Source organism: Abrus precatorius, unplaced genomic scaffold (assembly GCF_003935025.1).
Source record: "Abrus precatorius isolate BTA unplaced genomic scaffold, Abrus_2018 Scaffold3, whole genome shotgun sequence".
Classification (NCBI taxonomy): Eukaryota; Viridiplantae; Streptophyta; class Magnoliopsida; order Fabales; family Fabaceae; genus Abrus; species Abrus precatorius.
In genome coordinates, this window is record NW_020874373.1 from 33,224,910 (window position 1) to 33,251,324 (window position 26,415).

The following is a 26,415-nucleotide window of genomic DNA, read 5'->3' on the forward strand; positions in this document are numbered from 1 at the left end:
ACGTTGATAACTTGCAATTATGTGGATTACATAAAAAAACAGATAATATAAGTAATTGAAACGGAACCAATTTATTTCGTCTAGATTTTGACTTACAGTATTTTAAGATTAAGTAATATCAAGGATCCAATTATACAGTCAAGAAAGACAATTGAATATTTTATATTTGACCCCAGAGATTATCATAATTTCTCTTTTTTTATGGAATCTATTCTTCATGGACGGTATTGACAGGATGCAGGAGTTAAGAGAATTTTGGAGTTGTTGCCATATATGTTGATTGAATTGGAAAAATGGGAACATATCCATCTTCTGTACAAAAAATCGTAGCTGAGATCAATGAAGTATTCGACGACAATTCATTTTCATCGACCTTGTCAGAAAGAAAACAACAGTTTCTAACATATAATAACATCAGTAAATGGAAGAATACGGATTAAACAATGTTACAAAGAAAATTTGTTATTTCCATTTATCAACGAATAAGCCAGCGGAGTTAATAGCTTTCTCATATTCCTCTTTTATTGTTTTTAGCCCTTTCAACTTGGCAAATTCCACAGCATTCAATTTCGGTCAGGCACCTACATAAACAAACAGAAAAAAATAAGGAAATTCAGTTAGTACGTAAACATTATATCGTGGGAATGAATGTAATTGAACTTCCAGCACAGAATTTTCACATAAATACAACCAAGGATGGTCATCAAATCAAAACATTGATAACTAGGCTTGAATTTCAAACTATATTCGTGCAAAGAGAAATTTTCAAGCAAAGAAATAATAAACCATATCACAAAGCTAAAGCTGGATTTACAGGCAGCTATTCCTTAAGGCTAAATCCCAAAAATAACAAATCAGCAATCACACATGCAGCTTTCATCCAAACAGATGTATAATTTCAAGATTCCTTAAACATGTTTTTGGTCCTTCAAATATCCCTCATTTTGATTTTAGTCCTTATAAAATCCCTACATTTTTGAAAATTTTTAGTTTTGGTCCCTAGACTCTAGTGAATGATGATGTGGTTAACTGATACGTTGCCATGTGCCGATTTTTAACGTGTCGCTTTTTTGTAGAGACACATTAATTAGAGAGACCAAAATCTATAAATTTAAAAAATGTAGGAACTTAAATAAAAGAATAATAATTTTGTAGAGACAAAAATCAAAATGCAGTATATTTTGAGGAACAAAAAGAATATTAAATTTAACCCTTTCTCGATTTAATAAACAAACCCAAAGAAGGACAAGAAATAAATCTTCCTCCTATAGAAATCAGAGTAAAAACTTCACCTATAATTTAGGTTCAATTTTTTTTTTTTTTTTTTTACCATAATAGGTGTGCTTTGTAGTCAAATATTAAGTTTGATACTTCGACTTTAGATCTAAGACAGTAAGAGTGGACAGGTTAGTCCATGTGCAATTCTTTCTACCGGCAGATGGCTGGATGCAAATTAATATTATTGGAAAAGAAAAAGGAAAATAAGAAAGTATTACCATTGTGCAATACACACATATCATCAAACTTGTCTGCTAAGAAACCTTCAATAGTTCATGAAATGCTTCTTGGGGTATATCAACAGAACCAACACGTTTCATTCGCTTCTTTCCTTCCTTTTGCTTCTCCAACAGTTTCCTTTTTCGAGTAACATCACCGCCATAACACTTGGCAAGCACATTTTTCCTCAAAGCAGAAATCCTACAAAAATGTGAAAAGGCTTTAGCATGGCAGCAGATGATTATGGCATGTGAACAAATTGCTTAATTTTTGGTCCTTCGTTTTACTTAGGGGCCTTAAAATCCACCTATGAAAAGTCTATTGGAAACAAAATGACCAAGCTATTTACAATACTGATCAAGACTATTATATTCATATTTCTAGCTAAAGGTTTTACAGCAACCATTCCCAAAAGACACATTAGCAAATGCTTTAAACAGAAGCTTACGTCTCCCTTGCTATGACTTTTGACCCAATGGCAGCTTGTATGGTTATCTCAAACATTTGCCTGAACAAATTTCGAGAATTTTTGGGATGAGTTCAAACTAAAGAAAGGGCATGAAAAAATAAAATGATTTCTTAAATAAAAAGACCTGTCTATGACTTTCTTCAATTTCTCTGTCAACTCACGCCCAACACGGTATGCTTTCATGTTATGAACAATGGTTGCCATTGCATCAACTGGTTGTCCATTCAAGAGAACATCAAGTTTCACCAGATCAGCTAGCTGATAACTGTAATTGCAGCCATTTAATACATTATAAAGTAGGAAGCATGCCACTTCAAACATACAAATTTACTCTCTTATATTTGATAACATATAACAGTCAATAAATATATAATAAATCACAAATTAATTTTCAAACAAAAGTTGATGGGTATGGGTACAGTATATCCATTAGGTATTTTTCTGTACAAATCTACATTTACATGTACCAGATCATTGTTTCAAAATACACATAGCACAGCATATTATCGATGCACTAAGGCAAATACAAGTGGTTGCACAACAATAGGGAGAAGAAAAGGGGCCAGGGTAGTTACTCTGAGTCCTCATAATCAAACGACGCATAGCCCGATGTTATACTCTTCAATTCATTATAAAAGTCAACGACAATTTCCCTCAAAGGCATGCGGTACTTCATGAATACCCGTTGACTGCAGGAGAGAAACTTGAAGGATTATTACTTATTGCTTCAGTAAGCGATAAGTTTATGCACAGACAAAAATATCCCAATAAATCACATCACTTTTCAATATATATATTAATCGAATGGAAACAGGCAAAATTGTACCTGTCAATGAATGAGTGCTCCAACTGCTGACCCCTACGCTCAGAGACAAGGGTAATAACAGGTCCCACATACCTTAAATCACCAATAAATAAGATGGCAAATATCAGGCTCTGAAAGCAGCAAATAAGTTATACTCAGGGTTGTACAAGAGCTTACTCACTAGGAATGATTATAGTAGCTATTACTGTAGGTTCCCAACAAGCCGTCACTCGTTGCTTGGGGTTAGAGGGTAATGAAGCAGGATTCTGAACTTCTAACTTGCTGAAATGCACATCTAGAATATTAGTAAAACATAGTGGAACATAGCCTGACAAAAACAACTTTTTTATCTACCTTCCATCAGAATATTCGAATATATAAGGCACAGTAGGAACAGTTGAGATTACATGAGCTCCATACTCCTGTTTACAGCAACATGATATTTGTCACCAACTCATCATGCTTGAAAACAGGAAAAAACAAAACTCAAGTTCTTACTTCTTAGTACAATATATGCATTTACCAAAGACATGCCATACATATGTAAAAGTTGGGCATCCGAGACAAATCATATTCATGATGCCTATGAAGCATACATAAAGTTTAACAATTTTGAAGGCATTTTATATTGCAAAATATATCTTCACCATCAGCTTAATGTTATCAATTGGTTTCCATACAAGGACATCTTACCTGTTCTAGCCGTTGATGAAAAACGTCCATGTGCAAAAGGCCTAAAAATCCACACCTGATTGAACATGATAAGAAACACACGTTATTCCAGATGAAGCTAAATGTCAAATTTTTGCAGAACTGAATTCCCAATTCATTCTTTTAGTAATAGATACCAGACCTGAACCCCAGACCAAGAGCAGTGCTAGTTTCTTTAGTAATAGAAACACTGGCATCATTGCACATCAGCCTCTCTATTGCATGGTTTAGCGCTTCAAAATCAGATCCATCTGCTGGATAAAGACCAGAGAACACCATATGTTTTGCTGGCTTGAAGCCTACAGTTTGAAATTATAAAAAAAAGAAAAAGAAAAAAAGACGTTTAGGACCAAGATATGCACCCATATGTACTATAAACAATTCGATACACATGGAGAAAGGAAAAAACAAACATAATATCACATATGCTGATCATTTAGGTACATACTTTTTACAGAAAAAAATAATAAAGGCCTAGAAATGAAATGAAATCATTCTATTTTCAGTAAGTCCATTATATAGTACCTACAAGTGTAGCAAGCGAATGAGGTATACATGATTCAAGAGATTCAATGCAGCAGAGAGTAGTATGAATAGCCTACAAGCATGGGTCTAACAACCAACTATCGTAAATGAATAGTAGATGACAAGTGATTTTACAGTTTCCAGCCAAAACGTTAAAAAATCAATGTTTGAAAATGGGAGGTGAAAGATGACAGCTATACCTGGAAGAGGCTCTACAGCACTCCGTGTATGGTAAATTGTATCACCAACACGAGCTTCTTTGGTGGACCGCATGCCACTTACAACATAACCAACTTGTCCGGTAAGCAAGATTCCAGTAGGAGTAAGTTCAGGATGCATGATGCCTATATCCAAAGCTTCATATGACTGACCAGTAGCAGCAGAAGAAATCTTATCCCCCTTGCGCAAGACACCATCAACAATGGCAACATGGCATATTACCCCTTTGTATTCATCATAATATGAATCAAGTAAAAGCATGCGTAGTGGAGAACTGCTCCTCCCAGGAGGGGGAGCTATGCGCTCTATGACTGCTGGAAGGACTTTCTCAAGACCCTGCCCAGTTTTAGCAGATGTCAACAATGCATCACTTGGGTCAAGATCAAACATCGACTTCAATTGGGCTTTAACACGATCAGGATCAGCAGTGGGCTGGTCAATCTTGTTGATAACAGGTACAATTGTTAGGTTAGACTCAAAGGCAAGGTAAAAGTTAGCAACAGTTTGTGCTTGGACTCCTTGAGCAGCATCAACAACCAAAAGCACACCCTGACACGCTGCTAGTGACCTTGACACTTCATAACTAAAATCCACATGTCCAGGAGTGTCAATAAGATTCAACAAAAAATTAGGTGACTCCTTTCCATCACCACCATCTATGTTGTGCTTATAGAACATTGTTGCTGTCTGTGCTTTAACCGTGATTCCCCTTTCCCTCTCCACCTAAGACATTTTTAAACAAACTTCAACAACTATGCCACACATGACGTTAAAATCAAGAAATATAACATTACACTCGATCATTGTCATTCTACGTCCTAGTTAACCCTACACTTCTGAAACAAGAAGCAATTTTTTACAATACCCAGTTCATATAACAATGAAAATGGTCATACCCAGATGAAAAGATTGAAAATTTTCAACAACATAGAGTACCTGCAATTTATCAAGATACTGAGGCTGGCCATGGCCTTTCTTAATGGTTCCAGTGAGTTCTAGAAGGCGATCAGCGAGAGTGGACTTTCCATGATCTACATGTGCAATTATTGAGAAGTTTCTGACGAGTTCTGGGGGATACTGATTCAAATCTATGGTGCTTTTCTCTTTGGAGCTGTTTTGGCGTGACTGGGAACAGAACAGTGCATGGCGTTGATGGGTTATTCTGTTGATTAATGGATTGAAATTGGAATTGAAATTGCGCAACAAAGACAGATAATTTGATTGCCTCAGTGTCTTAGAAGCTTTGCTAAGATAACCCATTTCAGGGCTTTTAGGCTTCGGTCACCCTAGTCTGAAACTGCGCTATGCAGAACGCGGGTGCAACCATAGCAGAACGAAATGTGCTTGATTTGCTTCAGTACGACGTCGTCTTTGAATCCAGCTTAAACGGACATTAGGGTTATGTTTGCTCCAAGTGGCATTGTTGGGCCTGTTTGTTTACGAGTGAAAAGTGATTCTGAGATATAATTTTTTAAAATTTATTAACAAGATATTATTATTATTATTATTATTTTACAAATAAATTACATGACTAATATCAAATTTTTAAATACATATCTCAATTAAACAGACAATTTTTAAAAAGTTTAAATAAAAGCCCCTTAATTAACCTTGTGAAAAAGCTACGCCAAGTATACATACATTACGTTTAGAATTAAAGGCTATGTCTGTGCTGAGGTTAAGGAGTGGGATGAGATAGAATAGATTAGTATTTTATAATGTTCCACTGTTTGAATTATTAAAATCTAAATGGAATAGAATGATAATAATGGAATAGATTCCGTCTCATTCCTTCCATTCTCCCTACTTTTTCTTCTTCTCAATTTATGAAGTATATAAAGAAATCAATATTATTATATAGCGTATCTAAACAATGAAGTAATATTTATCAATTCAATTTCATTCCATTTCATTGTATTCATTGGTTTAACTACAAATTTCCATGCTGATTCTGAATTAATGGCTATCCTAAGAGGCTTAGTTTTGACTTAGGAATATGGTGTAGTTGATTTGTAATTCTAATGCCCAATTAGCGGTGAATCTAGTTTACATGCAGTGAATGAGAATCGCAAATATGTGTGCATTGTCTATCACATTCAGATGGTTTTGGCCAAAAAATGGATTGCAGTTGTGGAGCACAAATACAGGGAAGCAAGCTCAAGTGTAGACTAGATGGGGAAGCTACTCCAGTGATATTTGTTTGGATATGGAGAAAGTTTTGTATTGTGCAGAACCACATGATACTCGTCAATTATATTATGTCATATATATAAATTTTATAATTTACAAAAAAAATTGACACATGACAAAATATGAGTGGTCGTAATCATCCAATAATTGCTCATTTGGTATGATGAGAGTGATGCATGTTAGTTTTTTTTTTCAACCTAAAGCACAAGTATTTTCAATGGAAGATTGTATTTCAACCAAGAATATTTATACTATAATAAGGACGACTATTTCTTTTAGTGATTTTTTTTTTTTCATACCACAAAATCTTACTCGAAGAGAATTTGGTAGTGTTTAGTCTTGCTATGTTATTTTTCTACTTTATTTTTTGATGTATAGGAAAAACACAATGAGCGAGATTGAGCAGAGAGAAAACATGATGTCCAAAGTCATTTACACTTGTTTGGTTCCACAAGATTGTAGAGGCAGGAAAAAGAAAACTTGGCTTACAATTTTTGTTTCTCCCCTTATTGGCGAGAGAACCGGAAAGAAATTAGTAACATATTTTAAGACTACTAAATTACTTTTCTAGCTCTCAAATATATATATTTATATAAATGAAATTTTATAACTACTATTTACTTGTAACTTTAAATTATATAAAATTTTACAGAGTTTATGTTATGAACACAATCAATGGAAGGGTTAGATAGATAGAATTCATTGTTCGTAAAAAATTATTGAACAAAATAAGTTTAACAACATTACTATGAATTGGATTCAAACTCAAGCAACGTGAGCTTATTTTTTAATTTCTTTAGTATCCAAAAAGGGGCAAACCACCAAATTATTACCCTGTGGTAAAATTTGAACAAGCAAAGACCATACTAAATTATCAGTATGGTAATGTGTAAATAGTGTGGCAGTATATGAACTTAATGTTTCATGGCTGATAGCTTTTGGTTCCATGAAGGAAAAACCCTCATTGTACGATCATACTCTGGGTACAAATTTCAAATTTCAAATTCCATATGAAACTCACTAACCTCTGAACCTTTATCCTGACAGTCTCTACTAACAATGCTGCAAAAACAAAGAATTGATGATCATGATGATATTACACAGGCTTTAAACTTTAATAACAGCTAATGGAATTACAAACTAAAATAGATGTGATTATAAGACATCTCACCATATGATCATATTGGCTGGCAGGTCCAGCCACTAATCATATCAAAAGCTGTTGAACCTAAGAACATTTTTAAGTATTGGTTGAAAGCTCAAGTATATCTCTGACAAACATGACAGACAAATGCCCTTTTGCCTTGAAACAAGGAGTATGCAGAAGTGCAGCAAATATCAATACATTAGCTAAAACTCAACTCAATCATTACAAGATCAGTAATGATCAGGTTGAACTTCAAATCGCTTGCTCAAAATTAATAACAATTGAATAAGAAAGTAGAATCTACCTTCATCCAATTATCCTCCATCTACCAATGGCCCATACAAATTGGACTGCCCCCCAGCTGATTATAAAATTTTAGGTGCTTGCTTAAATGCTACCATGTTAATGTTGTGGCTTGGGATATATTGAAGTAGCTATTTATTGCTTGAATTGTAGTAAAGGCTTTAATATCAATGCTTGGGTATTAAGAATATTGATATTTTACAGAGCTTCCAAGAAAATTAACTGAGGATAAGTAAACTTAAAAAGATATACATGATTTTAATCAACAAATTTCTTTTTAAGACTTTGAAATCAATTAACAAACTATAAATCCTTCAACTGCAATTCAAAGAAATGTACATGTTATATTAGAAAGGAAAAATCCTCCAAAATCAGGTAGCAGTAATTTATTTGAATATTGTAACCCTGGAGGTAGAAATACCAGTAGCATGTCCTCTAGAAGGTGGTAAGACACTTCGCAATTTTTTAATCATCAGGTCAAGCTCCTTCAACTTGTCCATGTTACCTGTCTGCAGCAAAAACCTCTCCAACATTAGAAATGCTGCAGAACTCATATGTCTTCCTCTCTCCAACATTTGTTTGGAGCACTCAAAAGCTTCTTGCACCAAGCCCCTAGAGCATAATCCAGTGACCAAAAGATCTAAAGCATGAGCATGAGGACAACAACCTTTCTCCACCAGGTACTTCCATAAACATACACCTAAATCTAGCCGATAATTTTGACAGAAAAACTTCATCAGCATCACAACCGTCCTTGTTTTCAGAACAAAATTCCTCTGAGTCATCTTCTGGTAAAGCTCACTTACACCTTCAATCCCTCTTGATCTCATCAACCCTAAGAACACTGTATGATAAGTTACACTATCAAGCTCAATGTGTTTGTCAACCATCTCGTCCATCAAGGAAAGTGCAGACTCAATATCTTTAGTTCTAACCAAAGCAGCAATTAAAGCATTATAAGCACCGGTATCGGCAACCAAGTTCCTCGACGTAATCTCATTGAATAATTGCCACGCCTTGCCTTTATTTTGAACCAACCCTGCTCCATGAATCAAAGTAGTTACAGTTTCAATAGTAGGGGCAAAGTTCCTACACTCCATCTCCTCCAAAAGTCTCAACGCATCACCAAAACAACCTTTCTTACAGTAAGCATCAATCCTAATATTATAAGTCACACCATCAGGACTAAAACCACGCCTAACCATTTCATGATAGAAAAGCTCAACAGAAGTAACATCACCTGAATCTTTGAAACCCAAGAGCAGAATATTCATGGTCTTAGTATTGGGACTAAACCGCGGCACCATCTTCACGAACACAGACCTCGCTTCCTTCATCTGCCTCTGTGTGCAAAATGCTTTAAGAAGCACATTGAACTCATCAGTACCAAACACCATACCAACAAACACCTCATCCTCCATCCTTCTAAACGCATCAAGGGTATCCTCAAAAGATTGGAACTTGGCAATTTTGGAGAGCACAATGCTCATTGACTTGAGGGTAAGCAAAGAAGGGTGCGTCCTTGAAATGTCTTTCAACAAGGTCCAAGCTTTGTCAAAATAGCGCATCCTGGTGAGGATGTGGAGGGTCATGTTGAGAGAAACAGTACTTGGGGGGTTGTGGGAATGGTTGAGGGAGTAGTTGAAGAATTCCAATGCCTTGAGGCCATTGGAATGTGAAGCAAACAAGCATCCAAGAACGTTTTCAACAAGGGAAGTGGAGATGGTGGAAGGAGGGAGGTGGTGGAGGAGTGTGGGGTGAAGGGGTTGGTGCGGGAAAGGGTGCTCGTTGATGATTCTGGTGAGTGTGTCAACGTTAATTGTGACATGGGAACGTGATTCTGGTTGAGAGCAGAACTTGAAAGTGGTGGAACATGGTATGTACGAGGTTGTCTTGTAGGGGATTTGAGTGTGGTTCTGATTCAATCTGAAAATGAGTGCCAGCATTGTTGTGATGAGTGTGGTTCTGATTCAGTGCAATTTCTCTCTGGTGCTGTTTTGGCGTAACTGGGAACAGAACATCACTGAAAAACGTTGGTGGGTTATTCTTTCAGTTAATGGATTCAAATTGAAATTGCAAAATAACGAGGGGTAATTTGATTGCCTCAGGGTTTTGGAAGCTTTGCTCAGATGACCCATCTCAGGGGTTTCGGTCACCGGAACTGCGCTTTGCAGAACGCAGCCACTGTTCTTGATTTTTGCTTCACTACGACGTCGTTCGTGATCCGGTTATATTGGGCTGGGCCTCCGAGAGCAACATTTATTTTCAATTTTTTTAGGCTCTTTTAGTTATATCGTAGTCCCATCGAAAATAGTATAAATAAAAAGATAAATTATCTGGACCAAAAAAATAGAAAAGAGATAAATTACACTCTGGTACAAATAAAAAATACACTCAAATAGGTTATAATTAAATGAAAATTTACTTATTCTTTTTTGTAACCTATACAAATTTTTCTTAATTTTTGTAATATAATATTATATGGTATTCAGCCTACATTAAAAAAATTGTACAGATATCGGTGTGGTATATACTTAGTGGTGTTTCCTTTAATAGACATTAACATAAAACCTCAGTTAAAATTTGATCTTTATTTTAACGCCCCTTGTATTCTTTCTTGTAAAAATTCTTAGCAAAAATAATTCATTTTAAAATTTTCTATAATGATTTATTTTAATTTTAATATATTAGTACGCCACTAAGCCTAATATATTGCTAATGCAGAGATGTATTTTATTTTTCCAAAATGACACCGAACTTAAGGAAGTATGCTTGTTAGATATTGCAGGCAGATTTGGTTGGAATCCCATAAGCATGATAAATTTTAAGACACTGGTTGATGAAGCTTATGAACTGAAATCCAAATATAAAGGTTTTTACACATTATTTATCCTAAATAGACAAATCTTAATTTTCTGTGCTATTTATTATAAATTTAATATTTGGTAAGTGTTTATTTTTAATTTCAAAATGTTAAATCAAGAAAAACTATATATTATATATATATCACCATCCATTCTTCCAAAATCATAACGCTTCTTTGACTTCGCTTTACAATGCGTACATCAACTTTGACATAATTGATTTATCATATATAAATAAGATATCCACAGTGCACTTCCAGACATGTGATTTATGTTAGTTTTATGTGTAGAGGTTGCATTTTTCCGCAAGATACGTTAAGCATTTCATAAAGTTATGTATCAATTCGCACTAAAACTTTTTATTGAGATGAGTAGTTGTCACCCCATAAAAGTTTACGTTATGAGAATGGAACGTTGACTAAACTCGAAGGAAGAAACGATTTGGGTCGGGAAATGATTTTCAAACAATAAAAGTGATGTTTATTTTATTTAAAACTTCTTACACAGTTTACATAAAATGATCATGGAAAATAAGAAGGATAGAATTGACCTTTTTATATCTTATACAAGTTTAATTTTTTTTAAATTCAAAATAATAAAAATAATTTGATTTCTATTTATATCGATCTAGAATGTCACTTCCGTTATAATCGTTTTTATATAATTTTATTTACATAGTTCTTGGGTATGACTTTTTGTTCCTTTAGACAAGAAAAATGAAAATAAAATAACTAATAAACTCACATAAAGGAATCAAGATGGTACGAATAATATTATTAAAAATAAAAATAATGCTCCCATTATTTTAATATGTTTTAATAAATTCAAAGTCAGATTTTGAGATCAGACTGTCCCCATGCTTACTTTGTTTTTTTTTTTTTTTTTTCTATATATATGTGAGTCTCTGCAATAAGCTTCCCAAACAAATTAACATCTTCGCAATTGCCATGCCACCACCTAAACACAACATGTACATAGATCTTTGTTTACTTCTGTTTTGTGTTCATGCGGTAGTAGTCTTTGCTGCAGGATCATATGTATGATATATTAATTCCCACTCTAACATTTGCTATAGCGAATATATATAATTATATATAGTTTTAAGCATTACTCTAATGAATTAAAATTAATCTAATTGGTTTCTTTGTTTTTAGGGGCTTCCACAACAATCAGAAGACTGGTTAAACCACGGTGGAGATTTGTGGAACAGAAGATACGCTTACAAAGAGAATAAGATCAGCCCAATAACAGCACCGAACCTACATCTGAAATGGAAATTCTATGCAGGCAAAGATATCACTGCAACACCAGCCATATATAATGGTACCCTTTATTTTCCAAGTTGGAATGGTAACATCTATGCAATTAAAGAAGGCGATGGATCCCTTGTTTGGAAGCAGAACTTGCACCAACTAACAGGTCTAAATGCAAGTGGGTTTGTTTTGAATGTAAATTGGACAGTGTCAAGGTCAACACCCACTGTTGCTGGGGATTTGTTGATAATTGGAACCTATGGTCCTGCTATGGTTATTGCTCTCAAAAGAACAAGTGGTGAACTTATGTGGAACACCACTTTGGATCACCATCCTGCAGCAGTCATCACCATGTCTGGAACATATTATAACGGGTAATTAAGTACTATTGCACATTTCTGATTCTCTATGCCAAATTAATTTCCTTAGAACCTTTCTGATTTCTTGTTCAAATCTGCAAATGAGCTTAGTGCCTCTACAGATCTCTTTATTAATATAATTTTTGTCTAGTAAAAAAAATTATCAGTATAAATTTTAAAATTTATACTAACAAATAATGTATTATATTAATATTTAATATATTGTTAATATGTATTATTTTTATTAATAAAATAATTTATTGATATATTATATTATATTATATTGTTAGTACAAATCTACAATATCAATACTAATAATTTAATTTAATATTAAATTATTAATAAATGATAATTTTTACAATGTCTTCTATGATATGGATTAGTAAAGCTGCCTTTCTATCAATTTTTTTTTTCTTCTCACTCCAATTAAATGACAGAAACACCCGTATAGGATCGATGTAAATTAAAATAAGTAAGGAGAAAAGAGGAATAAAAGAGAAAGTAAGACATGTAATAAATGATATGCTAACAAAATAAATAAATTTTTTAAAAAATGTACCATAATAGACCTATAAGAAAATAATATCATACTAAAAACGTTAAAAGGAAGCAGGTGATTTCAATCCTTTATATATTATATGAAGAAAGTAACATGCTTAAGTTATTCATGGGTCAGATTGTCCCCCTTTTATTTTTCTTTTGTGCATATCAGTGACTTTGACAAATTAATCACTTAAAAAGGATACAAAGAAAAGAATGAAGGGACGTCACAAACTTTCCCTTAGCAAAATGATAACATTTATAATAATAAAACACAAGAACGGACAAGTAATAATACACAGTTGTTTGCCACATAATAAGGTGGCTTTTATATCTGATTTAAATGCATTATAGAGCTCGTGTCTGTAGCAATACATTGAGTCATTGACCAAATTATATTCGTCATTTTAAGATGTAAGATTGACCAATTATAAAGGTGTTCTGATCTTTCATAACCACTAAATATAAATTGAACATTAGATATCTCATATTCCGTAGATAGGACCGCTAAAAATATCCAAATCACTTTTATATCCTGGATCTTGGACTATAATGTAGCGACATCCAACGTAGTTATTACATTCAGAAGTTTTAAATTCACACATACACATTGTAAAACAAAACATAAAAAAAAAATTGCCTATAACTATTTGCTCCCTGCATCCAAATTCATAAATTAATTTTTAATATTTTTAATATTCATTCAACATATTTTTTTTCTCTCTTATTTACTTATCGTATCATCCATCAGTATATATTAATCACTCACTTTACCTGTTTTTTTTTTTTTTTTATCTCTTCCCTCATTTCACACTTTTTCTGGAAAGTGAAAAAATAATTTTTTGTTCACAATTGTTATAACTAAGCATACAAACCAATTAATGATAAATTCTTTAGCACTTTGTACATAAGCTTATGGCTAGATAGTCGCTTCAAGAATACGAATTCTAGTTCCACCTACCTTGGAAAGTTGGACTAATGCATACATTCTCATCTAATTTTTTTTTTCAACTGTTTTCTAAAGGAAATTAAAAATTTGTATGCTTTTATTTAGATGCTGTTGGTACAGCTGATTGTTAATTATTAAAATTTGTTTTAATTTAATAAAATATTTATATTCAATATTATCACAAATTATTAAGATAAAATTTAAATTTTGAAAGATAACAGTAATAGCATCACTTAAAAAACTGCGTTTTGTGGTTTTTGAGTCACTTGTTTTGACCTAATTGCCGCTGGTGCATTGTATTGAACTCTCCACAGAGGTTACTATGTAGGAACATCTTCACTAGAAGAAGGTGCAACCATTGAGCAATGTTGCATATTTCGTGGAAGCTTTGCAAAACTTGATGCTCGATCTGGTGCCATCTTATGGAAGACCTATGTGTTACCAGATAACAATAACAAGAGAGGAGAATATGCAGGAGCTGGCATTTGGGGAAGTAGCCCCTCCATTGATGCCTATAGAAACCATGTCTATATAGCCACTGGGAACTTGTATTCTGCCCCATCACGCATAATCCAATGTCAAGAAAAACAAAAAAATGGAACTAAGCCTACTGAACCAGATGAGTGTGTTGAACCAGACAACCACTCAAATTCAATCTTGGCCCTTGATTTGGACTCTGGGAGTATCAAATGGTATCACCAGTTAGGAGGCTATGATGTGTGGTTCGGTGCATGCATCAACGCTTCAACTCCTAATTGTCCTCCTGAAGGTCCTTCCCCAGATGCTGATTTTGGTGAAGCACCAATGATGTTGACTACATATGTAAATGGCACCAAGAAAGATCTTGTTGTTGCTGTCCAGAAAAGTGGCTATGCTTGGGCTTTAGATCGCAACAAAGGCAATCTCGTTTGGTTAACGGTAATAGATAATTTCTATTAACAAAGAGCTAACTGATATTATTTTAATTTATGTCAGATATCTATTCATATTTTCATTACACAAGTTTATTACATGATAGCTTCATGACAAAATATGTGTCATTAAGTTTATCAACTTTAGATGACCAACGACAGTGAGTTGTGTGTGTTTTTGTTATCACTTTTATTTAATTGATTTTGTTTAAGTATTTATTTTTTATTATAATCATATAAATAGTAAAGATATTTAATATACTTTTTAAAAAATAAGAATAATAATATACACAAAAAATGATAATAAATACACTCCAAAACCGTTACTTGAAAATTGTAAGAGAATTTGTCTTTCTATACAATTCCTGTGCTATAGAGTCACGTGGCAATCCAATTAAACTTGATTTTGTATGCCTCTAACTCATTGTGAATTGAAATTAAACTCATTCATATGCATTTGTAGGAAGCTGGCCCCGGAGGATTTGCAGGAGGTGGAACGTGGGGGGCAGCAACTGATGAAAGGAGGGTTTACACCAACATTGCAAATTCCCAGAACAAAAATTTCACTCTTTTCCCATCAAATAGGATTACAACCACTGGTGGGTGGGTGGGAATGGATTCCTCCAATGGAAAAATTCTATGGTCCACGGCTAACCCAAGTAATAGCAGTGCTAGTGGCCCAGTTAGTGTTGCAAATGAAGTTGTCTTTGCTGGATCCACGGATAAAGAGGGATCCATTTATGCAATCAATGCTATGAGTGGGAAAATTTTATGGTCCTATAAAACTGGTGGCAGTGTCTATGGAGGCATGTCAATTGGCAATGGGTGCATATACGTGGGTCATGGATACAATGTAAATCTGGGGCCTCTCTCGAACTTGACTAGTGGAATCTTCCTCTTTGCTTTCTGTGTCTAAAGAAATGTACATACTCAATATTTTAACCATTGATTGCATCAATAAAACAGTAAAACTATTATGCTGGTATTCAAATTTGTTTTCTTGGCTTGTGGTTGATAATATGGAGTTTTAAATATTTATTTTAATTTTTGTGTTTGATATCTCTACTCATAGAATAATATTGGGGTGGGAATTTATTGAAAACTAGCATGCTTTTATTATTAACAATAACTATTATATTATATTAAACAGAAATAAATTAAATAGATAAAACATTTAAAATTAAGACAAATATTATGCAAATAAATTGTTTAAATAAAAAAAATGTATCATCTTTATTAATACGGTGTGTCAAAATTTACAAGTTAAAAATTAAAATTAAATTGAGACTGATTAAAATTATGATAATTTCAAATTTTAAGTTATTAAACATTTTTTTTTGTTTGGGTAATGTGCATCAAGATTAAAATTTATATGAAATTGAAATTAAATTTAAGGAATAATATTTAAAAGGAATAAAATGTTTTAAATAAAACTAAATGATCGATACAAAATAAGATAAGTGACTTAATTAGAATAAAAATAAATCTTAAAAATATCGTTATCCAAAAATAGATTCAAATTTGTAACATAAAATTAATTAAATTCTAATTTAAATTTCATATCAAATTAACAATTAGTTACCATTATACTATTGATCCATATAAAAATATATGATCAAATTCTGGTGTACTGTAAACATCATTCTTGTTTGTTTTTATTAGGGAGATAAGAGGAGACCCACCAAAACCGCCTTCTCAACTTGGCGTGCTAGGCACCGAAAGAAATTTACGAATGAGTTTTACTAAATTTGTGGTCTACTTATGCGGCTATAGTTAGGGGGAAATAACTTGACTAAGTTAGGAGTCTCACGTTGAAGGATCTCTTGTTAAGAGGTTTAACATTTATATCTTACGTTTGCTTTCATTTAGGAATTTTGTGTCTTTATTTTTTGGTCATGGATTTTTGTGTCTTTGAGGTTAATTGTCCCTTCATTATGATTTTTGGTGTAACTTCACATGCAACCTCAATTTTAGTTTATCGCCATGCATAACTCATCACAATATCAGTGATTCCATTGAAATTTGGAAGAACACCCTAATCACCTTTGTGTTATGTGTGTGTGTATTAGAAAGTAGTTGTCTGCATATTGCAGCTTTGCATCATACACAACTTATTGTCAGTGATAAGTGTGAATCTACATGGACCTTGAACTTGATTCTTTGTTTTTTTTTTTTTTTTTTTTTTTTTTTTTTTTTTTTTGGGCGTTGAGCATTTATGATCTTATATTTGCTTGAGTTTCGAAATTGGTCTATAGGCAATAAGAAGGAAATTGAATTCTTTCATCCACTTTTGTTATAGTGTGGCTCATTGTGCTAGACATAAATTCTTATCAAGCGTTGAGCAATAGTTTTTTTCTTAAATCTTCTTGTATTGAGGTGAAACTGTTTCACTAAACAAATTTACATAGAGACACGTTTGTGTATAGAAAATCAAATGGATCAATACCTTCCCAATGATTTTTGTCCTCTGTGAATGCAAGCTTAAGGACTTTGAAGTTTTTAGATACCATAAATTGCTGTGTTATCATGATTATTTAAATTTTTCTATGAAAAAATATTTTCATCTTAACTATGTTCGTATTTTATCTTAATTTTATCGTACAACATATAGGTGATAAATTAGCAATTCACATCTAAAAAAAATTGTGATTGCTAACACTTTTTGTGGTATAATTTTTTTTTAATGAAAATTGCTTTGTTAATATAAACATTTTGAGTTTTTACCAAAAAAATATAATACGTTATACTAATAAATAATATTATTAGTATATATTATCAATACACAAATGTTATGCTACATTATTTGTTAGTACAGACAATAAAAATCCTTACTAACAATTACACTTTTGTTAGTCGCAACTAGCACTAATGTTTAGCACTTTTTTATTTGTTAGTAAATAGAATTTTTTTTAATGATTTCTTAAATATTATATTTTAAAATGCCTGTTTAAAATTTTGTTGAATATAACCAATAACCAAGACAAGAAAATATCATGATGACAGTTTCTGATTTATTGATCCATTCAAATTTAATGCACGATTGACAATAATTTAATTTTGTTAAATAATTAATTTAAAATCTTCTTTTAAAAAGCTGATAAAATAATTATTTTTTAAAAAATAAACTAATGCCAACATGCATGTTATTAGCCATAAAAAGAAGAAAAAAAACTACATAAATTAAACACAGAACGCAAAGAGGAAGAGTCCACCAGTCATGTTCAAGAGTGCCCCAAGGCTTACATTGTAACCATTACCCACATACATGCACCCATTTTTAACTGACATGCCTCCATAGACACTTGCTCCAGTTTTATAGGACCATAAAATTTTTCCATTTTTGGCATTCATTGCAAAGATGAATCCATTGCTATCTGTGGATCCAGCAAAGACAACATCGTTTGCAACACTAACTGGGCCATTGGCTGTGCTGTTTCTTGGGTTAGCTGTTGACCATAAAACTCTCCCACTTGAGCTATCCATTCCCACCCACCCACCAGCGGTTGTATTCTTATTTGATGGCAAAAGAGTGAAATTTAGGGCCATAGAATTTGCAATGTTGGTGTACACCCTCTTTTCATCAGTTGCTGCACCCCAATGTCCACCCCCTGCTAGCCCACCAGGCCCAGCTTCCTGAAAAGAAAAAAAAAATTGAGTTTTTAATTTATACAAGAGCTTTATGCAATCAAATTTATTTGATTAAATCATCAATATCATGGTTTGGAAAGACAAATTCTTATACATTTCTCAAGTAATAGATTTGGTTTCTCAAAATTTTATGAATCCAATAACATAATATCAAATAGTTCTTTTGATAATAGAAATTATTCAACTAGAAATGAATTATCTCTTACTGTAAACCAAGTGATATTGCCATTGTCGCGATCTAAAGCCCAAGCATAGCCATTTTTCTGGACAGCAACAACAATATCTTTCTTGATTCCATTTACATATGTAGTCAGCATCATTGGAGCCTCCCCAAAATCAGCATCTTGGTTAACACCTAAAGGAGGGCAATCTGGATTTGAAGCATTCAAACATGAAAAGCGCCATACATCATAGCCTCCAAACTGGCCGTACCATTTGATTTTGCCAGAGTCCAAATCAAGGGCCAAGATTGAATTAGAGTGGTTGTCTGGTTCAATACACTCGTCAGGTTGCGTAGGGGAAGTTCGATTATTTTGTCTTTCTCGGCATTGAATTATGCGTAATGGGGCAGAATATAGGTTCCCAGTGCCAATGTAGACATGGTTTCTATTAACATCAATAGAGGGACTACTTCCCCAAACGGCAGCCCCAGCATAATTTCCTTTCATGTTATTGTTATTTGGCAACATATAAGTCTTCCATAAGATGGCACCAGATCGTGCATCTAGTTTTGAAAAGCTTCCACGAAATATGCAACATTGTTCAGCGGTTGCAAGTTCTTCTAGTGAAGATGTTCCGATATAGTAATATCTTCATGCGGAGAGTTAAGCATATAATATTGCAGTAGAAGTGTCAAGAAACATGGCCAAGAAAAAATAATAGAAACTAAAATAAAAGAAAAGTAAACTTTGTTGAAAGAAAAATAAAATTGTATTAATCTAAATGAGTGAAAATGTTTTATTACAAGAGGAGATAAAGCTTATATAGCCCATAAACCACTGACTAATAACCATCTTAACTAATTTTTAACAAAAGGCACAAGGATCGATATATATATATATGAGTATAATCATACATAAACAATTAATATTAATAATAACATAAAATAACATGATTATTTAAAATACTTTTATAATTTGTTAAAATAATTATATGACTTTTTTATGTTTTAATTTTAACTATTTACAATAAAATTTAAAGGTTAAAATCCATACTTAATATGTCAATAATTACATGTAAAATTCTAAAATATTAAAATATTGACAACTTTGTCAAAAGAAATATCTCTTTTTTTACTCACCAAAAACAAAGAGAAAACAAAAATCCAGTAGACATGGTTCAGTCATAAGTTAAATCTAAAACAAATTCTTGAGATTAGATTCATAGTCTACCGAAAACAATTAAAAGTGCTGAGGAATCGGTGATTAGTGTGTATACCTAGTGCAAAATTATTAAAATTTCTGAAAATCTATTTTGGGGCATATCTCGTGCTCCTCCGAGCTAGTTTATAGTTAATAATGGTTCCTGTTTTATTTCAACAATAATAATTAACTAACTGCAGATCTTTTGTCCGGTCTAGTTTTTCAATAATCAATATTATCAATTAGTAAATCTAGGTCTGAAATCTTTCCTTTACTAATATAACTGATTAAATTGTCAATTTCATTAATTTGAAAAAAAAATTCAAGTGGAAAAACTGAACCCAAAAATAATTTAGGAAGAATTACAAAAGGTTGTACAAAACTAATTTAAATTTATTTTATCATATATATAAACACTTAAGTGGGAGTTAACTTTACCGATGTATCTTATGGCCGACCTTATAATTTTTTTCAGTTTATTTCAACAACTTTAAGGATAAAGTTCTTATTTAACAAGCGAATAATTACACTATTTTCTATTTTTAAAATTTCATTAAATAGTTTGTTACATATGTTAATATACCACAAATGACATATCAAGAAAAGATTTGAATTCTTTATCAAAACAGGTTCATTGACAGTCTTAAAAATAGAATAAAGTTTCAAATAGAGTATGATGTTTTCTGCCACTGATAAGTTGCTTAGCGCAGTTTTAGAGAGTGAGAATTTGAATGGACAAAATTAAAGGCTTGTTATAAAAAAAGCCAAGAGAGGTGCAGTTGTATTGTACTGACCCATTGTGGTATGTTCCAGACATGGTGATGACGGCAAAAGAATGGTTATCCAAAGTGGTGTTCCACACAAGTTCACCAGTTGATCTTTTGAGAGCAATAACCATAGCAGGACCATAGATTCCAGTAATCAGCAAATCCTCAGCCACAGTGGGTGTTGATCTTGACACTGTCCAATTCACATTGGAAACAAGGCCAGTTGCATTTAGACCTGTTAGTTTGTGCAAGTTCTGCTTCCAAACAAGGGATCCATCAGCTTCTTTAACTGCATAGATGTCACCATTCCAACTTGGAAAATAAAGGACTCCATCAAATATGGTTGGTGTTGCAGTTATGTCTTTTCCTGCATAGAATTTCCATTTCAAACGTAGGTTCGGTGCTGTTGTAGTGCTGATCTTATTCTCTTTGTAAGCGCATCTTCTGTTCAACAAATCTCCACCATGGTTTAACCAGTCTTGTGATTGTTGTCTAAGCCCCTGGACACAAAGAATCAGTAAGAATAATTTTAACGATTTTTCTTACGCGAATACACAATAAAAACTTATATATAATAATTTTGTATTTAAATTTATAAAATATTACATAATTTGATATCTTAATCATATTAAATATTACATATGATTGTTAATAAAAAAATATTATTCATTATTTTCTTATAATATATCATTGATTACACGTTAAAAAAAAATTTTAATTGATGAGAGGAATCATTAAAGTATATATACAAGTGCTATCTAAAATGACAGTGGGAATTAATATCATACATCTGATCTTGCAGCAAAGATGACTACCGCATGAACACAAAACAGCAATAAACGAAGAACAAAGTGCATGCTGTATTGGACCACGGAGATGGTGTGGCAATAAACAATGTATGTTTGGGAAGCTCATTTCGAAGAGACTCACATATATATGGAAAAGAAAAGTGGCCTAGTTGCATAAGGACAGTCTGATATTCAAATATTTGACTCTGAATTTAACACATTAAAAAAATTGTAGCAATATCCACCACGTTCATAGTTTTAATAAAAATATTTGACTTCATAGGAATGAATCAATTTTTCTTTTTCGATCTTCTTATTTTTATTTTTTTATAGGAATAAAAAGTCAATCAAGAACTACAGTTCAAAGAAAATTACATTAATTAAGAGGATCCCAAGCTCATCTTTCTTATTATAATAACAATGTGATCTTCTCTTTAAATAAATAAAGGGGGGGGGGGGGATCAAGTGAATGGCTTTTTGGCTAACGTTTGGATGCTTGAATGTTTTACATGAACTATGTATTTAATATATTAGGTTTAATTGTGTTTATTTTCCCGCTTTTTAGTTTATGTTTAAATTTGATCTTTCTAATTTTAATTATTGATATTTAGATTTAATAGTTTTTCTATTCTTAAAACTAAATCTTTCAATTTAAATTTTGTCTAATAATTAACAAAAATATAATATAGTGTACTATAGTATTAATTTATATATTAATGATAAAGAATATATATATATATATATATATATATATATAATATTTTAATAAAAATAAAAAGCACGCATAATTGACTTTAAATTTCACACTAAAATCTACTGGACAGCAGGGAAAACATTTTTTTTTCATGATTACCCGGAAACTATTTCCTTTAAAAAGAAGTTATCCTAAAATATTAGTAGATAATCATGACCTATTTTACATAAAATTGGAATCCTAAATTTTAGGTTTAAATTAATTTACACTTTTTACTCTTATTTATTTTAATTTTTTATCAACTTTGGAGTGGTTGAATTTATTTTGTGTAAAATATATCTAATAGATGAAGTTGAATGCATACTATGTTTATGCTGTTCATGGTTATTAAATTTTTATTAATTGTCAATATTAATGATATATTAATAATTTATATTCAGTGCACTTATCTCCATCGTATATACTAAAATTTAACAAAATCTACCCTTTTAATTTGAGGTCTGATTAAAAGAATAGATTTTGAGGGTTTATAACCTAACTTAAACTTTGACTAAAGTTAGGCCAATATTTTTAAGAAAGGTCAGGTTTTAAGTTATTGAAAAAACCTTTCAACGTTAATAAGTAAACTAATTTTTTTAAATAAATCAATCACACACATATTAATATAATATAACCTTATATTATTGTGTTAATTTTTCGAGTTACAAGTAAACTACTTTAAGTGTACATAAATGATATAATAATATTAAGTTTATTATATTTTATCATTATAAGTTATAATAAGCAAAAATATATTAAGGGGGAGAAGAATTCCAATCCATATACACATCATAATTAATTAATTTTAAAAAAGTTATCTTAACTAATATATTACATAGTAAGTCCATGAGAATTACCTATAGACAGTCTACATCTTAACAACAAAGTTTTATATCATGATAATTTGGAATTACATGTTGGTAAATTTATTTAAAAGTTTGGGTACTTTAGCTTGTATAAAGACACGTTCTTTAGCCTTAAAAATAAGTATACTAACTTATTTTAAAGGTATAAAATTTGCTTTCAAATACATTTTTAGGTCAAGTAGACTTTTTAGAAGGTTATGTCAAATTTTAATATAGAGTTAAAAGAAATATAACAAATTTGAAAAATAGATCAAACACATTTAAGGTAAAACAAGGCTTGACCTAAGCAATTTATAGAAAAGTAAATTTTGTGAATTTAGTTTGTATCCTATCGTGCAGGGTAATGCTGGTTCGGTGACGTTGTACTCTGCAGGCGCAGTAATTGAGCTCAGCCGCTGACTTACATAAATAAAACCCTCTCTGATTCAGACACCACCTCAGTTACAAAGAATAAAATTTAGGGTTTAAAAAAAGCTAGCCACAGTTTTTTGTTTGTTTCTACTTTTAGTGTTATTTTTAATTAAAATAATTTTTTTTATTTTAGTAAAAATAAATATTTAATCTAAATTATAATTTATTAAATAAAATTTTAATTAAAAATACCATAAAAAATATTAAAGTAACTGCAGCCATCACTAACCACTGTATGCATTTCTCACTTGCCATTGGAGATACGGCAAACAGAACACCATTAGCCACATTGACTGCGCCACTTGTAGTTAATATTGCTAGGATTGGCTATCACCATCCCTAACATTCGTACCTAAGGATTTTGTTCATAGTGGAATAAAAGTATATTTTTCATCCTTCTTTGGAAGATTTCAACCTCTTTCTTTTGAAATTTAAAATGAGAAATTAATCAAATTGGGTTGATCTAACATGAAATAAGGAATTGACTGTGAGTTATTCTAGATTAAATCGATAACAAATCATAAATGAAATGCTTAAAATAAGTAGATGATGTATATTAAATAATCACATGAAAATTTGGGTTCCAGCAGCGGTGAATTTGCCCATTTGAAAAAGCCTATAGCCCAGATAGTTCCTTTGTTATGTTTTAATGCATTGACTAGTTTCTTTAATTTTTTTAATTGCTTTATCATTAAATAGAATTATAGTTCATTTTAATCCCAATGACATCAATTTAATTTTGTAAAACAATAAATGTTTAAAATTTATTTGCAAGGTACAGACAGAAGATTGAAGGGACATCAAATAGTTAGAAGCTTTCTCTAGCTGGTGGCACATGATGCCCTTCTTGCAAATGCCAATAAAACTCTTAGACATATGACATAATGCGATTTGTGCTCTTTGTGGGAACCATAAAGAAATACATTGCATGCTCTTCGTGATTGTGGGTGCCAACTCATATTAACTACTATATTTGTTCACTCTCGATAGAATACAGTAGTTAAGGTATAATTTAGGCAAGGGGATTGTCACATATATTAAAGAGGATTTTCGTTTTTTTTTTTTGTTTTTTTTTTTTTGGGGGGGGGGGGGGGAGGGGTATATTATTTGTAATTTGGCAGTGTCAAAATAGAAGGGATGTTTAGGTGCACTATTCTTCCGTTTTATTAGAGTTATTTTTTGGATAAAAAAAAAGGGTAAAGATAAAACTTAGAAAATTTTAAATGAGAAGAAAAAGGTTCATAAATTCTCATAAATTCACGTTTTTGAGTTTTCATTTAAAATTTATTTTATTAACATTCCTTCCTTTTTATTTTTCATTTTTTTTTCTCTATTATCCCCTTCAAACTCTTTTTTTTTTTCTAAACTCTCAAATAAAGTTTTAGACTTCTTTTAAAAATTTTTAAATGAGAAAGGAATAAACTTTCTTAAGCTTATGATTTTAAGTTTCTTCAGTTTAAATTTTATGTTATTAATTCTCTTACTCTCTCTTCCTTTATCCTTCAAATTCTTTTTTTTTTCTCCCTCCGTGAGTTCTAGATAGTTGCATGATATAGAAGTTGTCAATATTTATTTAGAAGAGATGAGATGGTGCCAACTATTTTGTACGGAGTTGTTTAGGAAGGAAAAGAGATTTAGGATGCCATAGAGGAGGGAAGGACACATTTTTTATTTTCACAATGATCCTATCTTGATAAGTAATAAAATTTTCAAACAAAACCAGAATACTGATAATAAACCAATCACAAAGATAAACAGAGACATCTGCTTTACATGTAATCCTTGACTAATTAAAATTGGAGTTCAATAAAATCTACAGCTGCATCACACCCACACACTATAAAACTACTTTCTCAAAAGTCAAGAGCTTATTATTATTATTATTATTTACTAATCAAAATAATTTGATTGGCCGGCAAATTAAGGTCAAACCTATCTGAGATTAAGTGACATTAAAATATTGAGAAGCTTAGATTTCAAGTCATCCAAATTTGGACATATGTGATGAAGTTGAGTTCGCATAATTTAGTAGCCTTTACATGAATGACAACACCGATTTGTTGGGAGCAAGGGTAGACCTGCGACATTGGACTAAGCACTAGTTTATAAAAGTGAACATAACATGACAACATTAATTTCTAGATATATGTGTATCTATCCTCATGTATGACCAATGATTTTTCATTTTGTATAAGTAAAAGAGACACTAATATATCCATCCAAATCTTTAGTTACAATCTTTGTTAGCATTTCATGCAGATAAGACCATGAGTTCTGGTGAACAAAAACGTGATTCCCATACTCTGCAACCCTTTGCCTTAATCTCTTTCCTCAACTTCGTACTTTGGGCAAGCAATATCACTATAATACTAAATTGTGTAAATATTCATTTAAATATTTATGTATTATTGGCTTAGCATAACCTGTCACACCCTCAAGAATTGGTTTCCTACCCTTTCTTCCATTTGGAACATTTACTTGCAAATCCTCCCATGTCAAGAATATGCCCTCTTCATCCCTCTTAGTACTCTTGGACATTATCATTGCTTCCTCTTCAATTGTGCTCACAAACTCCATGTTCAATTGCTGTAATAACTGGCATTATATTGAACAGCTGGATCAACAAGAAAATTCATAAACTCTTTCCATATAATACGGTTTTGAATATTTTTGAATTCTAGCATCATCCATGTTTTTCAAAATATTATGACTTCCATTTCGTGACGAAAATCTCTCATCGAGGTTTGGGAAGGTAAAAGGGGCTCTGTAACCGAACCACGAAGAAGATCGAGGAGGGTGCCGTTTCATCGTTGCTGAACGGAGCCATTAGTATTGCAACGACGTCGAATAGATCTTATCTGAGAACTTACATATTCAATTTCTGATCTCTGTAATCGTATTATTACTTTGGAATTATCACTTAGAATATATCAGAATTATCACTTTGGAATTGGGATTTAAATCGTCAAGTCAGTTATCAAATTCGGGTTATGTATTATGAATTACAAGAGAAGGAAGAAGGAAACGTTGGTTTTCAAATTATGGGGATGACTGTCTTTTTCTCTACGCGTGAATGCCGATACATAATCATAAATTACG

The 26,415-nt window shown here is 32.0% G+C and overlaps 6 protein-coding genes across 6 annotated transcripts; 2 read left to right on the forward strand and 4 right to left on the reverse strand.

Annotated features, from left to right (window-relative positions):
• Nucleotides 1-289: 289 nt before the first annotated feature.
• On the reverse strand, nucleotides 290-5,621 carry LOC113861839 (translation factor GUF1 homolog, mitochondrial). The gene is made up of 12 exons (XM_027494901.1): nucleotides 5,163-5,621; nucleotides 4,208-4,949; nucleotides 3,625-3,781; nucleotides 3,465-3,519; nucleotides 3,126-3,193; nucleotides 2,949-3,053; nucleotides 2,793-2,864; nucleotides 2,542-2,655; nucleotides 2,091-2,231; nucleotides 1,946-2,005; nucleotides 1,497-1,698; nucleotides 290-581 (listed from the first exon to the last, which is right to left on the reverse strand). The coding sequence occupies exons 1-11, from the start codon at nucleotides 5,484-5,486 to the stop codon at nucleotides 1,533-1,535; spliced, it is 2,004 nt and encodes a 667-aa protein (XP_027350702.1). The 5' UTR covers nucleotides 5,487-5,621; the 3' UTR covers nucleotides 290-581; nucleotides 1,497-1,532.
• A 1,556-nt stretch (nucleotides 5,622-7,177) lies between these two features.
• LOC113862816 (pentatricopeptide repeat-containing protein At3g61360) lies at nucleotides 7,178-10,090 on the reverse strand. The gene is made up of 2 exons (XM_027496039.1): nucleotides 7,588-10,090; nucleotides 7,178-7,478 (listed from the first exon to the last, which is right to left on the reverse strand). The coding sequence occupies exon 1, from the start codon at nucleotides 9,810-9,812 to the stop codon at nucleotides 8,253-8,255; it is 1,560 nt and encodes a 519-aa protein (XP_027351840.1). The 5' UTR covers nucleotides 9,813-10,090; the 3' UTR covers nucleotides 7,178-7,478; nucleotides 7,588-8,252.
• Nucleotides 10,091-11,677: 1,587 nt separating this feature from the next.
• On the forward strand, nucleotides 11,678-14,619 carry LOC113862527 (polyvinylalcohol dehydrogenase-like). Its single transcript, XM_027495608.1, has 4 exons — nucleotides 11,678-11,767; nucleotides 11,885-12,357; nucleotides 14,146-14,523; nucleotides 14,601-14,619. Exons 1-4 carry the CDS (start codon nucleotides 11,678-11,680, stop codon nucleotides 14,617-14,619), a joined length of 960 nt encoding a protein of 319 aa, XP_027351409.1.
• Nucleotides 14,620-14,635: 16 nt separating this feature from the next.
• On the forward strand, nucleotides 14,636-15,658 carry LOC113863955. The gene is made up of 2 exons (XM_027497761.1): nucleotides 14,636-14,749; nucleotides 15,206-15,658. Exons 1-2 carry the CDS (start codon nucleotides 14,636-14,638, stop codon nucleotides 15,656-15,658), a joined length of 567 nt encoding a protein of 188 aa, XP_027353562.1.
• A 2,264-nt stretch (nucleotides 15,659-17,922) lies between these two features.
• Nucleotides 17,923-18,710, reverse strand: LOC113863924. Its single transcript, XM_027497706.1, has 2 exons — nucleotides 18,597-18,710; nucleotides 17,923-18,375 (listed from the first exon to the last, which is right to left on the reverse strand). The coding sequence occupies exons 1-2, from the start codon at nucleotides 18,708-18,710 to the stop codon at nucleotides 17,923-17,925; spliced, it is 567 nt and encodes a 188-aa protein (XP_027353507.1).
• A 1,753-nt stretch (nucleotides 18,711-20,463) lies between these two features.
• On the reverse strand, nucleotides 20,464-25,893 carry LOC113862528 (polyvinylalcohol dehydrogenase-like). The gene is made up of 3 exons (XM_027495609.1): nucleotides 25,740-25,893; nucleotides 21,307-21,329; nucleotides 20,464-21,018 (listed from the first exon to the last, which is right to left on the reverse strand). Exons 1-3 carry the CDS (start codon nucleotides 25,891-25,893, stop codon nucleotides 20,464-20,466), a joined length of 732 nt encoding a protein of 243 aa, XP_027351410.1.
• Nucleotides 25,894-26,415: the final 522 nt, after the last annotated feature.

Bases quoted from the DNA above. Each gene is read 5' to 3' on its own strand.
- LOC113861839 (XM_027494901.1), bottom strand. From the start codon at position 5,486: ATGGGTTATCTTAGCAAAGCTTCTAAGACACTGAGGCAATCAAATTAT. The intron at 3,782-4,207 runs GTATAGCTGTCA...TTCAAACTGTAG, and splicing joins TGCTGTAGAGCCTCTTCCAG to GCTTCAAGCCAGCAAAACAT. The intron at 2,656-2,792 runs GTACAATTTTGC...TCTCTCCTGCAG, and splicing joins GAGCACTCATTCATTGACAG to TCAACGGGTATTCATGAAGT.
- LOC113862816 (XM_027496039.1), bottom strand. From the start codon at position 9,812: ATGCTGGCACTCATTTTCAGATTGAATCAGAACCACACTCAAATCCCC.
- LOC113862527 (XM_027495608.1), top strand. From the start codon at position 11,678: ATGCCACCACCTAAACACAACATGTACATAGATCTTTGTTTACTTCTG. The intron at 11,768-11,884 runs GTATGATATATT...CTTTGTTTTTAG, and splicing joins TCTTTGCTGCAGGATCATAT to GGGCTTCCACAACAATCAGA. The intron at 12,358-14,145 runs GTAATTAAGTAC...AACTCTCCACAG, and splicing joins TCTGGAACATATTATAACGG to AGGTTACTATGTAGGAACAT.
- LOC113863955 (XM_027497761.1), top strand. From the start codon at position 14,636: ATGATGTTGACTACATATGTAAATGGCACCAAGAAAGATCTTGTTGTT. The intron at 14,750-15,205 runs GTAATAGATAAT...ATGCATTTGTAG, and splicing joins GCAATCTCGTTTGGTTAACG to GAAGCTGGCCCCGGAGGATT.
- LOC113863924 (XM_027497706.1), bottom strand. From the start codon at position 18,710: ATGATGCTGACTACATATGTAAATGGAATCAAGAAAGATATTGTTGTT. The intron at 18,376-18,596 runs GTAAGAGATAAT...TTTTCTTTTCAG, and splicing joins GCAATATCACTTGGTTTACA to GAAGCTGGGCCTGGTGGGCT.
- LOC113862528 (XM_027495609.1), bottom strand. From the start codon at position 25,893: ATGGAGTTTGTGAGCACAATTGAAGAGGAAGCAATGATAATGTCCAAG. The intron at 21,330-25,739 runs GTTATGCTAAGC...TTCATGCGGTAG, and splicing joins AATTCTTGAGGGTGTGACAG to TCATCTTTGCTGCAAGATCA. The intron at 21,019-21,306 runs GTATGATATTAA...CTTTGTGTCCAG, and splicing joins TCTTTGCTGCAAGATCAGAT to GGGCTTAGACAACAATCACA.